The sequence below is a fragment of the Cygnus atratus genome, chromosome 3 (genome assembly GCF_013377495.2).
Source record: "Cygnus atratus isolate AKBS03 ecotype Queensland, Australia chromosome 3, CAtr_DNAZoo_HiC_assembly, whole genome shotgun sequence".
In the NCBI taxonomy this organism is placed as follows: Eukaryota; Metazoa; Chordata; class Aves; order Anseriformes; family Anatidae; genus Cygnus; species Cygnus atratus.
In genome coordinates this window covers 3,884,904-3,900,479 of record NC_066364.1, presented here as the reverse complement: position 1 = coordinate 3,900,479, position 15,576 = coordinate 3,884,904, and the positions used below count along the sequence as shown (strand labels likewise).

Genomic DNA, 15,576 nt, shown 5'->3' with positions numbered 1-15,576 from the left:
TTGTCAGGGAACAAAATGAGAAGCAAGACCCAAGCACTAAAACTTGTCATTGTTTTTTTCCCATTTTTTTTTTCTTCATATGAATTAGAATGAGTCTCAACCTTATGCAGCACGTGACTTTCATTAGGGAAAAAATAGGAAAGAAGGGTAGCTTTCTTTCCATATACCCCAACAAGAAGAGAAGAGATTGTAATGTCTTGATTTTCAGCTCAGGAACTCATACATTCCTCCAAGTCCACTCCATGGCTCATCCACACAGGTTCACAGATTGTAGTTCCCTCTTTCCAACCACTCCAAGGAGGCCACAAACAACATGATTCAGCTCTGAGCCACATTGCTGTGCTAGCATGGTGCTGCACCTAGGCCAATACTCCTGCTCTCAGTGATGTTTGTTAATGTGAACTCCAAGCACTTCACTAATGGAACTAGGAGGTTTGCTAAAACCAAAAACTTCTATGGTCAAAGCAGAACTGAGTTATGTCACTTCTAGGTACACTCCTAGCTGCTTGAAAATAAGTCATGTTCCAAGAGCATTGGTCCTTACTGCACAGTCCATATGTGTCACAAGTTTTCTCCACAATCCTCACTGTGCTGGGGAGAGTCCTTTCCTTTCCCAAAAACAGAAAGGGTCCATTTTTATAGCATTTGGTTTGGCTTAGCTACAGTTGGCTAGGCACCTTGCAGGAACTTTCAGCTGAAGTCCTTAAATTTGTGTTAGACACAGGACAGATGACAGAGCTGTAATAGTACTCTGGTCCCAGATCCCTAGGAAAAAAACTTTCTGGAATTCAGACATACCAATTTCTGAAGCTCTAGGAGGTTCAATAGCTACCAGCTTGGGCTCAACTCTCAGGAAGATGCCTTCTCCTGTGCTGGCATTGAGTGCGAAGCCATAAGGTCTCACTAGCAATGTCACCTGGTAGACTCCAACTGGCAGCCTCTCCATCTTGCAGACAACTTCAGTTTGATTCAAAGTTATGATGTGGCAGGTTGTGTTGTTCCCCTCTACCTGCAGGGCTGTGTTCTGCTCAGTGAAGCCAACACCCCTGATAACTACTGTGGCCTGGGATCCATCATCTGAAGGAATATAATCAAAAAAATGACTCATGAATTTTTGAGTATCAATGCACAAGATTTACTTTCAACCAACAGTTAAAAGTTTTTACCATCCTCATCGGGACATCCTGGAAAATACAACACTGATGATCTTCTCATTGACCCCCATAATGCCTATTTCTGCCTGTTCCTGCCCAGCAACTACCTTTTTCTTAAGTTTTAGTTAAAAATAACTTGAACCAAACCACCTTTTGCTCTGTTAAGCACCAAGCCTTCCACTATTTCTCTCAACTTTATGCCTCTACCATCCTCTTGCCTGTGTAAAACCATATTTGCACTACACGCTTTAAGACCCAAACAGGTCTTTATAAAATGTAGTTTCCCTAAAATCAGAGGTTTCTAAAAGAACACACAAAGTCATCAACCATCGACAGACCTTTTTCACAGAGTCATGTTTCTCCCACTTTGTGCAGACACAAACCCCCGTTACCTGATGAATACTCCACATCACTGACTAAGGGTGTCATTTCCTGGCTGAACTGGAAAGAGCACAAACCAGAACAGTTTGCAGGGACATCGTTCACCACCACCACCACCTAGAGATGGAGAGAAAGGTTACCCCTAAAGCAGTGAAGGAGGTGTTTTCCAAAGCCACATCTACCTGGCAGACAGCCCAGCAATGCCTCATTGCTTCAGCTACAGAAAACAGCCTGACTGCACCAGCACACATCATCATCAGACAGCAATTTATCCTGCTGAAGTCTCATTACAAATTTCATTACAAAGCTTGCTAGGAACTCATCTTAGGCAAAGCAGAGCACAGTTTTGGAAGCTGTATCCCCAGCCTTTCTCAGTGTCTGCAGGATGTTATCTCCCATCTCTCTGGGACCCACAACTCCTCCCCACTCCTCTTCTTCTAGTTGCTCATCAAAGACCCTACTTGCCATACCCCACTTATTTCCACCTCATCTTGGAAAGAACTTTATTATGTTTTAAAGCATCTTGTAAGACTGATTATAACTTATCCCAGATTGCATCTGTTCAGCATGCAGCCCTCAATTTTTAATTCCTCATTGTTCATGCTAAAACACGACAGCTGGACCGCAACCTTGATCTCTGACATCAACTCCCTTCTCAGAAGAGTAAACTGGCAAAGTGTAAAGCAAAGGAGAGCCCTCTTTTTCCTCTCCCACAGGTATTAGGAGTGTGGCAGGACATCCTGACACCCAAGACACGAGTGCCTGCAAATATAAACATGCAGTCTCCAGGAGGGGAAAAAAAAAAAAGGCAGGATGACCTAGCCCCAGCTGCTGCTGAAGCCCTACAGCTGGGCTTTGAGCATTTGAGCACATCCAGCATTGCACTGTTATCAGCACAGCACCCCACAGACTTTGCTGGAGGCAAAGTCAGCAGGGCACACTGGTCTGCAACATTTGTCTGTCCAGCAAACTTGTTCAGCCAGGAAGCCTTCCTTGTTTCTTTCACACATGGAGAATTGAGATCCACAAAGACCAACGGACATCGCCAGCCTGCAGACTGGTATCACATTTTACAGTTCTGCACAGATCTGACTGGTTTATGGCAAAGCACAGAACAGATTTCTGAAAGCATTTAGCAGCAGAAGTGGGCAACTGAATACCAGTTAGACTCCTGGATCTACAGGACTTGCGTGAATCAGTAGAAGTGTGACAGCACATTAACTCACCTGTGTGTTGTTATTGAAAGTGGCAAGCATGTCCCCAAAAATAGGCCCAATAAACACACCTCCATCATAAATTACACGACTAGAAATAGTTGGCTTCAGACCAGTGAGGTTTTCAGCAGAGACCTGGCCAAAAAAAAAAAAAAAAAATAGTTTATCACTCTTTTCCATCCTGTGATTTGAGTTTAAAACCATTCCCCCAGAGTTCATACAGAGCCACTACAACAAATAACTCCTGGAAACCTCATCTCAAGGTTGACTCCTATCTCCAGGTTTGAGTTTTCATTACCCAAGTCCTCACAACACCTCCCTGTTCCCATCCCCACCTTCCAGGCTAGAAACAGGAGGCAAAGAGAAGCAGGAGCCAGATTTGCAAATAAACTTCTAGTACTCAATAAAATCATTTGAAATTTGGCATGGAAATGTATTTTAACATCTGCTTCCCAAACATGTGACTTTGGGTGAAACAAGGGCCTGTACTACATACATCTCAAGCTTTTTCTCGTCTTCCACCAGGCCAAAGTCTTGAGCACAGAACCTCATTGCTTCTTTGAAGATAATTTAACATTTGTAGAAGATGGATATAAAAAGAAATAGGGTTTCTTTTGGGATGAAGAGGAAGCTTAGTTTGAGTCTTTATTTAAAAGAGACCATTCTACCTGAAGCAAAAGTAAAACATGATAAATCTTGGGATGGGAGAATGTGAACTAGATCTTCATTTGAGACTTACGAGAATGAGCTATGAACCCAATATGAACAGAAAAGTTCCCAGAAAAAAAAAAAAAAAAAGAAAAAAAAGACCTTTCTGGAAATGATACCACAACCTGTACTAAGCTTCAGATATGGTACTGAAATATTATTGTGATTATAATAGTTTTTATTTCTGTATAGCATTCCTTATTGTGCAGAACTGCAACAAAACACGGAAATTGCTTTCTTGCCTCCTCATTTTGAAGAGCCAATTTTTCTTCCTGTTACTACAATTGGTTTTTTAATCATCTAATCCGGAGTTAAGCGGCTGTTGCTTAAGCTACCACAGGTGCTCACGTAAAAACAAACACCAAGAGAATGAATCAGCCAAGACCAAAGACATTGAATGGGGTTCAAAGTGGACGTCAGTAAAAGAAATTACTGTACACTGATAACATTGGGCAGGTCCCCAGTTTTTCTTTTCCAAGTGAGTGTCCAAATGCTTTCATAACAGGAGTTTGAGTCTTTGGTCACAACAAAGTCACTGGCTCTGAAGTATGGGGCTGTAGAGTTATCAGCGTTGTCTTGCAGAAGCTTGTGGAGATGGTGGGAGGAGATGTGCATGGAGACACCTGCAAAAGACATCATAAAGCCGTGGATATCATCATCTCTATGAAAGCACATCTGCCAGCTCATAGAAAAGAAAGATGTTTCATTTTTAATACAAGGATGGGATGGTTCAAACCTCTAACTGCAAAAAAAGCAGCAGGGGAGGTTTACTGGATCTCACGTCAAAAAGACCTGAACTACGTAATCTAGGAACTTCATGAATATTCTCAGGTTGCATTTTCTTATTCTATGATTTAACTTTATAGCTGAATCACCATTTCCTCAGTCAAGAGCTTTATTGTTGGCCTTGCTCAGATTAACCTGCTCATTTTCATTCTAAGACTCTTTGATTGTTTAAAGCAATCACAAGAAAACCTAGCATGTCTAAAGGGTGAAAAATTCTAGTCAAGCAATTGTACACATGAAAGTTTTTTGGTATCTTCAAACCAAATATCAATCCTGGTAACCCTAGCAGAGGATGAATTTCCTGGTAAACTGCAAGGGTCTTGCTTGCAGGCAAGAGTTAATGAATGCAGAAGGAAACCCCAGGGGAGAATTATTCATTGCAAATTTGCAAAGTTTCTGGCAATGGAGAAAAGTTGTAGCTTGGGGAAATACCAGCACTGTCATACAAGAGGACCAGAAGTATATGTGCTATAGAAACAGAGCAATGAAACCTTGGGATGTAAAATCCCTGTTCAGACTCTGATCCAAGGATCTTTAACATTAAGGTATTTTCTAGAGGATGTGTGCATTTTGGAACAATCCTATGGCTAATATCTAGAAATACTGCCCTCCGTATAATCTTTAACTCCTGTCTTGGAGGACATCAGGTGCAAAGATGTAACTACCACAATGCATTTAACCTGCCAACCTGTACCCTGAGCATTTCCAAGGCTTGTTGTTCTCTCATCTTCACTTGGCTTGCTGCAAAGGGAATCCAGGACCTGTACTCACATCGTATATTACCTGAAATCACTGTGCTGGCCAAGTGGATGCGGAAGGTCCCTCCAATAGGTGGAGATGACTTTTGCAGCCTCTGAGTGGTGATGCTGACTCTCACATCCTCTGTGGAGACGTAGAGGTAGCCAACCTCCTCAGAGCCCTCGCAAAGCAAAGCGCCTCTGTGTGACAGCGAGAGACCACAGGAAGGCAACAGCAGTCAGGACCCCTACTTGTGACACCTCTGTGCCACCAGCAGCAGAGGGATACCTGATGTGAGCAAAACTCTTGAAGGACCTGTGCACATTCACAGCTGTAATGGATTTGGATACTCTCAGCTTATATCCCCATGATGCAAGTATCGCACACAACAGAAAATTATGAAAAACACCTTTTTTAACCTATGATGGAAAAAAAGTTCATACAGCACCAAGCACAAGTGAATCCTGTCCCAAGACAGGCATTTTTGAGGACCAATTCAATGCAGACAGATTCAATCAAAATCCTAGCATCCCTAAAACCAGCAAGGAACAGAGACTAATATCTCATGCTAGAGCTCATCCAAAGTCTAATTTATGAAACTTAAAATATTCTCTCCCTTGCCACTATATTTTTTTTTTCCAAAAGAAAAGCGACAGTCTGTGGTACAATGATGCCACCATGTGGTTACGAGTTTTGTTAACAGCTAAAGTCTCCGAGTCCTGCCACGACCTAGCAACATACACAAATCCAAAACTGAAATGACCACTGAGACTTCTCGTCTGACCTACAGGCAGTAAGAACATCAGTTATAGCTAATATCCCTGCCCCGATTCCACAAATGTATGTTAGAACAAAGCACAGCACATGCTCAGTTAAGAGAGAGAACCACTTTTGTTTTGAAAATATCCAAAAAAATTGAGCAGCCCACACATTTTTAAAGCTTGTGATCATTTCTGTTTTCAGTCTACGTGGTTCCAGCATCACACTGATTTCTCTTACATCTTCCTCTGAGATGCAAACACCCAGCAGTGCCAAGTACTTTTTCCTGATGAGAGGTACTATAATCGATTTATCTCTTAATCCTCTTTTTTGATAAACTGAACTGATTGAGCTTCCTACACCTTTTCCTCCCAGGCATTTTCTTCAGTTCTATAATCATGCTTATGGGTTTCTTTCCCAGATTTTCTAAAACCCTTTGAAAAAAGATGTGCTCATCAGTGCTGTATGTAGCATTCCAATGCCAGTCTTAAGGCTACACACAGATGTAAAAATATCTCCCCTTTCTTGATTAAACCTCTGTTTCTTGATTAAACCTCATAGACATCACCCTTTATTCTCATCCTTGTCTTCACCATTGGTGGTTTCTGCCAAAATACCACATCAGTTACATCTGACTCTGGCAATTAAATGCACTTTTCAAGGTGACACTTGAAGTCAAATCTTTCTGTGCTGTGCTGGCTCTCTAAGTTGACCTCTATAAAACACCTAGGTCTGAACTGTGGTTTAACTGTTTTATCAAATGACCTCTTAGATTTGTGCTCTGCAGGACAATGGTCTGAAGTGCTGCTGAGCAGATAACATGTTGGGAAAACAGACAAACTGCATCATGTTGGCCATTTCCTTTGTGATAACTGGAACTACATTTCTAAACCCCAAGGGAGGAGGACGGATGAATTCACCAAAGCCACAGATTTCACCAGGCAGTGCAAGGATTTTGCTGTTCTGGGAACCAGACCTTACAGCCTAATGTCCTTCAGATAAGAACCACCTCTAACAGGAAAATCTAGCTATCTTCAGAGTACTCAAAATTAATGACACATTGCTTTGTTTTTACTTGAAGGAGACAACACATGGTAAGAAACCAACTTAAGTTACAGCAGACTGAGGTTCACCTTCTGAAGGGATGCTGCCCTCAGCAGCAAATCACTTTGGGGTGAACTAACTGAGCTAAACCAACGTCCACTGCAGAGGGATAGAGGTTGCATCATCCTGGCTTCTGTCTTGCATTGGCTCCAGTCCCATCAGGTCCTTGCTGACTCAACTGAATTCAATCCAACTTTTACAGAACTTGTTCTCTGCCAGTTTAGATCTTTAATGTTGTTCTCTCTCACCTCTTTAGCACTTGACTCTGCCTCAAATCTCTTTGTTGGGACTTAAAGAATCGAAGCCATCTCAGTAAACAAGGACACAAGTTGGACTTCCATTGCCTAACATGGCAACTGGTGCCAGAGTTATCGGGGGGATGTCTCTTGACAGCCATCCACTGTTCCAGAAGGGCTTAGGTTTCCTTCTAACCCTACATTCTAACTTGGTGGTCCATGCATATCTTAGATACTCCAGGGTATCTAAAACATATTAGACTCCTCTGGTTAGACAACTGAATCCCAGTCATACAATGGAACTGCAATAAAAGAATCAGATACTTTCACTAAGACATCTACAACATACGTTGAAGCTCCCACATGGGTGACACAGTTCAGAGCACACACATGCTGAGACTGAAATTTGGTATCCTAATAAAGAGCTGAATGCCATTTACTGAATACAGCTATATGGGCAATCTGCAGCAATCTGACCACAGCCTGACCATAGGTCATGTGAGATGCCTAGGGGAGAAAACTCCAAAGAAAGCATATGGATTGCTAAACAGAACCAGACTCACCCGCATGTGTGCCTCTCATGCTCTGTCTGAGAGGACAACAAGCTCCAGACACATCAGCAGGAACTTGAAGAGGTAGTTACAAGGTATGAGATAATCTCACTGTCCCTACCTTAGGGAGAGAAGGGGCAAACTGGCACCACAGCCAGAGACCAGCCAGGACACATTGTAAGTGGGAGAAGACCCCACCACAGTCACTGCTTCTATTATCCTCCCACCTAGCCAAGGCGTCTTGGGATCCCTCTGAGAAACTGAAAGAAAAAGAGTACAAGCATTCATCAGATACAGGAGAACAGATGTCAGTATGTATAGGTTATTTCCATTTCAGAGCTGGAAACGTATCTAACTTTTTTCTTTTTCTTTCTTTTTTTCTCTTTTTTTTTTGCGGTTGCTGTTTTTGTTTTTTGGCAGGGGAAGAGCATTCAAGAGTTACATTTATAGAAGCACATTTTCAAAGAAACCAAGAAGGTTGATGTTTGGCAATTACTTCTTGATTGTTTTCACACACAAAGAAAAGTCAGTTAAATGTAAATAAAGGAGATTGTTGTGCCTGTTATGAAACACCCTTCCCCTTTGGAATAGTTTTAACCGGGCCCATCATTAAAGCTTAGCATGGAAGAACCTGGAAAGACAGCAACATTAACAAGAATTGAAAAACTGACTCTTTTACCAGTCACAGCTCTGTCTGTGATGATGACTTCATCGAGGTAAAATGACGCAGGGGTTTCCTTTTGCAGCGTAGGACTCAGCAAGTCAATCTGATGCACGAACACCGGGGAGGTGGCAGGGATGTCCTGGAGTAGTGTGGAGTGATTCACACATCCCCTCCAGACATCGGTGCAGGTGAACATCCAGCTGGAAGACAACAAGGTTGTGCAATCCCTGTTTTGCTGCGGGGTAGTTACAGTAACTGAATTCAGAGGTGCTTTGTGAAGCTTTCAGATGACCTCGGGTGCTGCTGTTATTACCCATACACAACACGTCCACTCAATGGCCTGTGGTCACTCTCTACAAGTCTCAGTTGGATGCCCCACAGAAATAAACCTTTAGATATCTACTTAGGCATCCTCCTGCACCACGAGTCTACATGTGGGAATGACTACTGCTGCTCTATTTTTGGTAAAAGGACTACCATAGCATCAGTGACAACAACAGAGGTTAATCCAGAGTTCAGATCCCTTGGGAATTCCAGACAACTGCTCAATGCCCCCAGCTCTCTCCATCACGTAGTAACATTGTACCAAGCTCCCTTCTCCTTTTCAGTGGCACACACACTCCTCACAAACCTTACAGAGAACCCAGGCTTCCAATTTCACTTTCTGAAGTTCTTCAGATTGCTGTTTGGTTTTTTTGCTGCTGTTGTTGCTTGTGTGCATGCACGCATGTGTGCAGGGTTGTTTTTTGTTTGGTTGTGTTTGTTTTGTTGTTTTTTTAAAAAAGCCTGCCTGCCCCTAACTTTACATCACCAACATTTCCCACCAGTAATGTTTCTCACCCATATATTCTAGGTGAAACAAAGAAAAATCAAAAACTACACCAACTTTCCAAGCTTTGCTAATGTTTTCGTGAGATCCCTGGGGGAAAAAATAAATAAATAAAATAACTCCATTCATGTTTTTTTTTTTCCACTGCCAAAAAATCCTCTGAATGTTGTCAAAGAAACCAGGAACTTAAAATCTTCAGGAACTTTCTGGGGGCTTACTAGAGACAGAACAAACTCTCTAGCCAGTGTGCATTACTGTGGTGAAATAGTTTATGTAACAAGGAACATGCAAATCTACTCAGAAAGTCCTCAAAAACAATGTAAGCGCATTCCAGGCATGTCTGTGCAGGGACAGAGCATGTGTCAGCTTACCCCTATTGGCAATTTATACCCAGACAAATAAGAACTTGCTGCTCCCCATTTTCCTAGTACACCTCCTTACTATGGAAAGTATCATCACTGTACTGTAAGTGATACCTTTTGTGGTAGGTTTCATTGAAATCCCATAGGCAAGTGAGGTTCCTCTTCACTGAACATGAAGAAACATTGGTGTAGGACACTGAGATATGAAAGATGTGGCTCATATGACCTTTATGTGCAAAACACACCTGAAAAAAAAAAAAAAAAACATAAAATCGTAATTATAATGTCTGCAGAAGAGATTGTATCATGATTGAATCATGGTTTACATTAGTAGGGAAGGAATTTTGTTCAAGGTGAGCACTAAAGCCCACTCCTTAAGGCCACATTGCCCTAGAGGAGACAGGGCACTGGCATCCAGGTGGCCTTTGTGCCACCACATAGCCTGTAGCTGATCTCTCAGGCTTCAATTAGGTTTGGGGGCATAGGATATCTGGGAAGTGTCAATGGGGATTTCAAGTAGCTGAGGGTGAAGAAAGCAGACTGGAGGAGCTGGTGATGTAAAACCTTTGGGATGGTGTCAGGTAGGTAAATAAGAGTAGAAGAGGTTTATGAAGGGGAGATGGAAGCAGTCTGGAAGGACTTCAGGAGGCTTTGGGAAGGAGTTTCACCCTCCCTCCTCCTTCCTGTCAATCTCAAACTATTCACCTTGCCCCAGGTGGCAAAAAAGGGGTGGCAGAAAGAGTTGAAATCATAAACATAATCCTATTAAGAGCAGATGTAGAACACAGGCAGAAAAGTGATCCAGAAAAGACCCCCAGAGATCATGGTGGGTTTGTGGTTGTTTTGTTTCGGGGAGGTTGATTCTGTCAAGAATTTGCTATTCTCACATCTTCCATCCTCTCTTAACACCATCCCACCTTTTCCTTTCTCTCTCTGCAGGGGCTGCATCCCCAGGAGCAAAGGGCAGCCAGATGTATTAAGCAATATCCACGTATCAGGACCTCAAATTGTTCTCCCAATCAACCAAAGACGCTGCTCTGTCTACAAGTACAGGATGATATTGTGATCCTGACTTGGTTCCGAGTATTCACTCCCCAGTACAATCGACTCATCTAGAGCAGCCACTTACATGTGTGTATTCAGTAAGATCATATCTTGTTAGGGTTGATGGGGAAGTTTTCACCAGCTGGCTTGGTCTGCGAATGCTGAACCTCCCACAGAAGGGCTCTGTTCCACTGACAACGTGTCCTGTGGTAACAGAGGCTCTTGTACCTGACAGAAAAAAAAAAAAAAAAAAAAGAGGGGATGAAAGACTTGAAAAGGATTCAGAAGGCACCAGAGTACCATCAAGGTGCTCATGAAAACACAGGAAATGGGTTTCCAAAATTTGTCAGACAGTCCTACTCTTGAGTAAGTAGATGACAAAAATTTGCAGGGCTGTCAGAACCCTTAAACTAGGGGACAAAAGACAAGACAGCAACAGATCCCTGTCCTGACCAGTAAACCTCACGGAAAATACCACTGTCTTTAGTCAGTTAGAGTATGTTTGAGTAAAACTACCCATCTCTTCCAGAAAACACCCAGGCAAGGCTGAAAATTGATCTATAAAGCAACAGAGAATACACCTTCCTCTTTAGGATTTTTGTTCCATTGAGTTACCAACTTTGCTGCCAAAAAGTTGCTAGGATTCCTCCTGTTCCTAGTAAATAAAAGGCTTTCTTCCAACTGTACATACTGCGTATTCATCTTTTCTTCCACTAAGAGAAATAAAGCCTGCCAAGTGAAGTTAATAGCAGAATCTTAAATCAAGGAGCTGTGATCCTTTACACAAAGGGTGTTGGGCCTGTGGGAATCTCTGTTGGAAGATAGTATGAATGCAGCAGTCAAGCTGTGTTCAAGAGCTAGGTAAGCACAGGGAAGGGAGAACTTCCAAAGGTAGTTGAATGGAAAAAAAAAAAAAAAAAAAAACTTGCTCAGGAAATTCATTGAATCAAAAATACTTCAGATCTAGAGAGAATTAGTACTGAATTATTATACATAGTCATCCAGTTTTTACTCTTCCCTAGGCATCCGTTTTGGTTTCTGCTGAAGGCAGCATGCTGGGCTAGATGGACCCTGGCTCCGAACACATCTGGCTATTCTTTTACTATTCTGGAATCCATTCACCACAATTTCACCACAGTTCTGCTGCCTTTAAATTTTCTACATTTTACAGCCAGCTATGAAAATTCAAGTTCTCCTTTGTTCTATTTGCTATTTCTATTTGCGGTTTTCCTTCCCACTTCACTGTTGAACCCGTTAGCTTTTCTCTCTTTTGTTGGCAGAACTGGAGCACTGGGATCACATAATTAGACTAAGAACGTCCAGTCACTGTTTCCAGTTTTCTGCCTAATAATTCCCTTTCTCCCCACCCAGTTAAATTAGTTCATTGCTTTCATCCACTCAGATGAGTCAGTCACCAAATATACATATTACTGGCTGGGTCCTGTTCTCTCTGTCCTGAATACAAGGGCATAATGTGAGTTCTCTAGGCAATCATGGACTTTTTGACATAAGATTAGTATATTTTTATTGATATTGGAAACATAAAATAGAGTAAGCTTCTGATGTGTGCAATACTTCCATGTTAGAAAACCTTTTTTTCTTCTTTAAACAGAAGCTGATGTTTTATACCTTGCCTGACCAGCCAAGTATACCACAGATATGTGCATCGTTTCACTTCCAGAGAAACATTGAAGGCAAAAGACCTCAACAGTTATAATCAGGCTATATCCTGAGCTATAGCTATGGGCTACACCAGATCTGCTTCCTCAGCATGCATACTGAAATATGAACAATTTCACATGCCCCGGGACTTGCCTTTTTCATCTCTACTCCTAATGTTTCTAACCACTGACACATATAACCTGCTTTGATAAGCTTGTTGCATCAGACCAAATACAAATAAAAGTGTGCATAGCTCCATGAAAAGTGTAAATTTACTGTCATTAAAAGTTTAAAGTGCATTTATATCAGAAAAGGAAATTAGCTCACAGTAAACTAACTTATTTGTTAAAGGAAATTATGTACCTTCTTTCTCAAACCCATCACGGAAAAGTATTTTAGCAGAAGTTGGCTCAGTGTCACATCCTACTGAAAGAAGTTCCTCTATTGCTGTTTGGACCTTAAAGAAAAGTGAAAACCAGTCACAGTACAATGGTGCCTGGCTCATTTCAACAGAGAGTTTCAACACGTGTGTTACTGCATTTTTCATCAGCTGTGGACTGGTGACAAGGTGGCTCTGACCGAGCAGGTAGGCAAGTGGCTGAGAGTAAAATTCAGGTCAGCACAGACAGAGCCTCAGACTGAACATCTAAAATGCTTTAGGGAGTGTGAGGCATCCTTTAGGCATCCAGCAGCCTCCTCTGAAAGGGGCGGATTTCTTAAAAGAGCCTGGTCAATATGCAATGTATGTGCAATGTGCAGGTGAAGTCTGAGGGTCTGGTATCTGAAGACACCACACACTTCTCTGCAGACCTGACAGGCCAAGAGCAGATGCTGTCATGTGTTTAGAATATCCCTGGAGTCACACACCCGAAAAAATCTCAGCGACATTCCCAGTAACAAAAATCACCACTAGCTCACACAAAATGCATCTCAGCCTTTGGGCCGAATGTTTAATTTGGTATTATCTGTCAATCTGGCTGTCAATTACCAGAGCTCCACCAGTTACAGCCAGCAGAGGACTGGGTGTGTGTGTCTAATGACACCTACCTGCTGAGCAGTAGCATTTGTGTGGATCATTCTGCGGAGGACGTTGTTCCAGGAGATACTGAACCACCCTGTACCAGTCACAGTCAGCATCTGCCAAACAAAGAAGCGAATGTATGGATGAAAACAGGTACAAGCTGCATGAGACACAAAGACTTCAAGCCTGCAATGCAGATCATCTACCAGGGAGGAACTTAGAGCAAACATGTCCTTTCAAACCTCTGTAAAGAGGCCCTTCAGCTACTCTCAAACCATGTTCCCTTTCCATGGGCTCTCCTGACGCACACCTGGGGCTCCTGATCTCAAACTAACAGGAGCACAAGGGATACACGATTTGCACAGAAATGCTGGAAGTCATGAATGACCCTCCAGCTCCTGACCTGCAGCCCTGAGGTCTAACCATGAGGACAGACTTCCTCAGCCGCAAGCACTTCATCAAGCTGAAAGTTTCTACCACACAACTGCAATATAGAGTCATTCTGGTAACATACACAGTGCTCTGTCAATAGGTGGGGAAAAAATAGAAACCATCCTAAGCTTGTATTAATTAACAGGAGGAACAAGGTAACAAGCAAGGTAAAACCTGAGGGGAGTAAGCATTGCTTGCACTTTAACATATTAGCAAATTATAACAAAACCATAAAAATATCCTCCCACCAATGAGTGAGAAAGTCGCAGACACCTTCTGCTCCCATGACAGTATTTATCAACTAACTCAGCAGGTTAAAACAAGGGGGGAACAAGACCTTTACCATTAGGATTTGCTACCATCCTTGTCAATTGAATCAGGGCTAGTCTACCTCCCACAGAATGGTGTAGGTTGGAAGGAACCCCAGAGGTCACCTGCTCACCCAGGGCCAAGCAGGCAGCACTGACCTGCACTTCTGGAAGATGCAAGGCACGAGCCCGAATTTCATGTCTCTCCCTGTAGTAGCTGTTCACCACCTGGGGATTCAGCCAGGTGTTATGTATCTGGACTCCAACTCTCATCCCATTGCTGGGTGCCTTTCCGTGATGTAGTGCTTCCAGGTAGTACCTCAGGCCACCAATTAGCTCAAATTTCTGGGATTTCGGCTGCCAGCTCTCACTCCAGTTCTTCACCCAGTTCCCGGACCACTCAGAATTGCCAGCGGGGATAGAAGCTATTCTCACCTGTGTCCAAAGCAACCAAATCAATCAGAGGCATTTCTCTAGCACCAAAATACAGCACCCACAGCTCCAAAACCAGACTTGTGCTTCTGGCTGATAGCAGTGGTTTGGTGGTTAGCATTCATTCCTACTCCACGGAGAAAAAAAAAATCATGTCAAAGAACTTTGATTTAAGGCTTAATACCACAACAAATATAATTCTTATGGCTGACCCTAGCCCCAGTAGCAGTTCCCCATGTAGTTTTGCAAGGATATCTTCAGTTCTGGTCCCTTAAATACAAACAAAAATGTCTTCAGTAAAAGAAATTCAAAGACTCTGGATGTTATGTTTTCATGAGCTGGGCAGCTGATAGGGCTGATGTAAAATGCCAAATATAATCATACAGTTTCACTCTCCAATAGATGTATAATAAGGGCTAACAAGCCCCCATGCTGGGGGAATTCCTGGTTGTGGTGACCTTAATTAAAACCCCTTCCTATTGTTTCCTCCTTATTTTTCTCTATACCAGAAGTAATACCTTATGTCCTGGATCTTCAGACAAACTCAAGTACAGAGATGCCTGTCCATCTGCCTGAATCCAGAAGGTGTAGTTGTTGGTCTGAGGAGCCACAAAAAATCCACGAAGCCTGGAGCTAAGCAAAAGCAGAACATCCGTAACGTGCAAAACAGTTACTGTAAAATCCCTGCCACCCCGCACTCCACCTCCACACATACACCAAGTAACAAGGGAAGGGCACGGGACCAAGTTACAACAAAACGCCCTCAGATTTTAAAACTGGAAGAACCTCAAAATGACCAATTTTCACATGTTATGGTGTTCATGTTTCACAGAAGTTTTCAAAAAGAAGAAAAAAGCAGCTCTGTGAAAATAAGTAGGGTTTTGTTGGTGGTTACACCTGGTTTGTACATTTCTTCTCAAGCAAAGTCCTACCCCTGAATAGGCAGGAAAATGCTCAAAATCTCTCACAAGTTCAAATAAGAAAAGTACAGAAGTGATAGAAAAAATGAAAATGTCCATGAGCATTGCACAGCTCTGCATAGGTGCATCTCAAGAGGCCCACGCAGTGGGCACCAACACAGCTCAGACATTTTGTCGCCTGGGGCGAAGCAGTTTGTTTCCACTGGCACCACCTGAGCTGCAGTTGCCAGCATCATCCAAGGATGTGACCCCTCTGCATCCGGCCAGAGCA

The 15,576-nt window shown here is 42.6% G+C and overlaps 1 protein-coding gene across 1 annotated transcript in view; it reads right to left on the bottom strand.

Moving 5' to 3' along the window:
- Positions 1 to 15,576, bottom strand: part of PKHD1 (PKHD1 ciliary IPT domain containing fibrocystin/polyductin) — a 254,443-nt gene that overhangs the window by 221,083 nt on the left and 17,784 nt on the right. The window contains exons 14-26 of the mRNA XM_050709748.1: positions 14,904 to 15,018; positions 14,113 to 14,388; positions 13,240 to 13,329; positions 12,556 to 12,649; positions 10,616 to 10,758; positions 9,601 to 9,731; positions 8,311 to 8,495; positions 7,753 to 7,891; positions 5,027 to 5,181; positions 3,896 to 4,080; positions 2,762 to 2,884; positions 1,547 to 1,652; positions 799 to 1,077 (exon numbers count right to left, since the gene is read on the bottom strand). Of these exons, the coding sequence (XP_050565705.1) occupies positions 799 to 1,077; positions 1,547 to 1,652; positions 2,762 to 2,884; positions 3,896 to 4,080; positions 5,027 to 5,181; positions 7,753 to 7,891; positions 8,311 to 8,495; positions 9,601 to 9,731; positions 10,616 to 10,758; positions 12,556 to 12,649; positions 13,240 to 13,329; positions 14,113 to 14,388; positions 14,904 to 15,018 (2,021 nt within the window). The remainder of the gene's footprint in view (positions 1 to 798; positions 1,078 to 1,546; positions 1,653 to 2,761; positions 2,885 to 3,895; positions 4,081 to 5,026; positions 5,182 to 7,752; positions 7,892 to 8,310; positions 8,496 to 9,600; positions 9,732 to 10,615; positions 10,759 to 12,555; positions 12,650 to 13,239; positions 13,330 to 14,112; positions 14,389 to 14,903; positions 15,019 to 15,576) is intronic.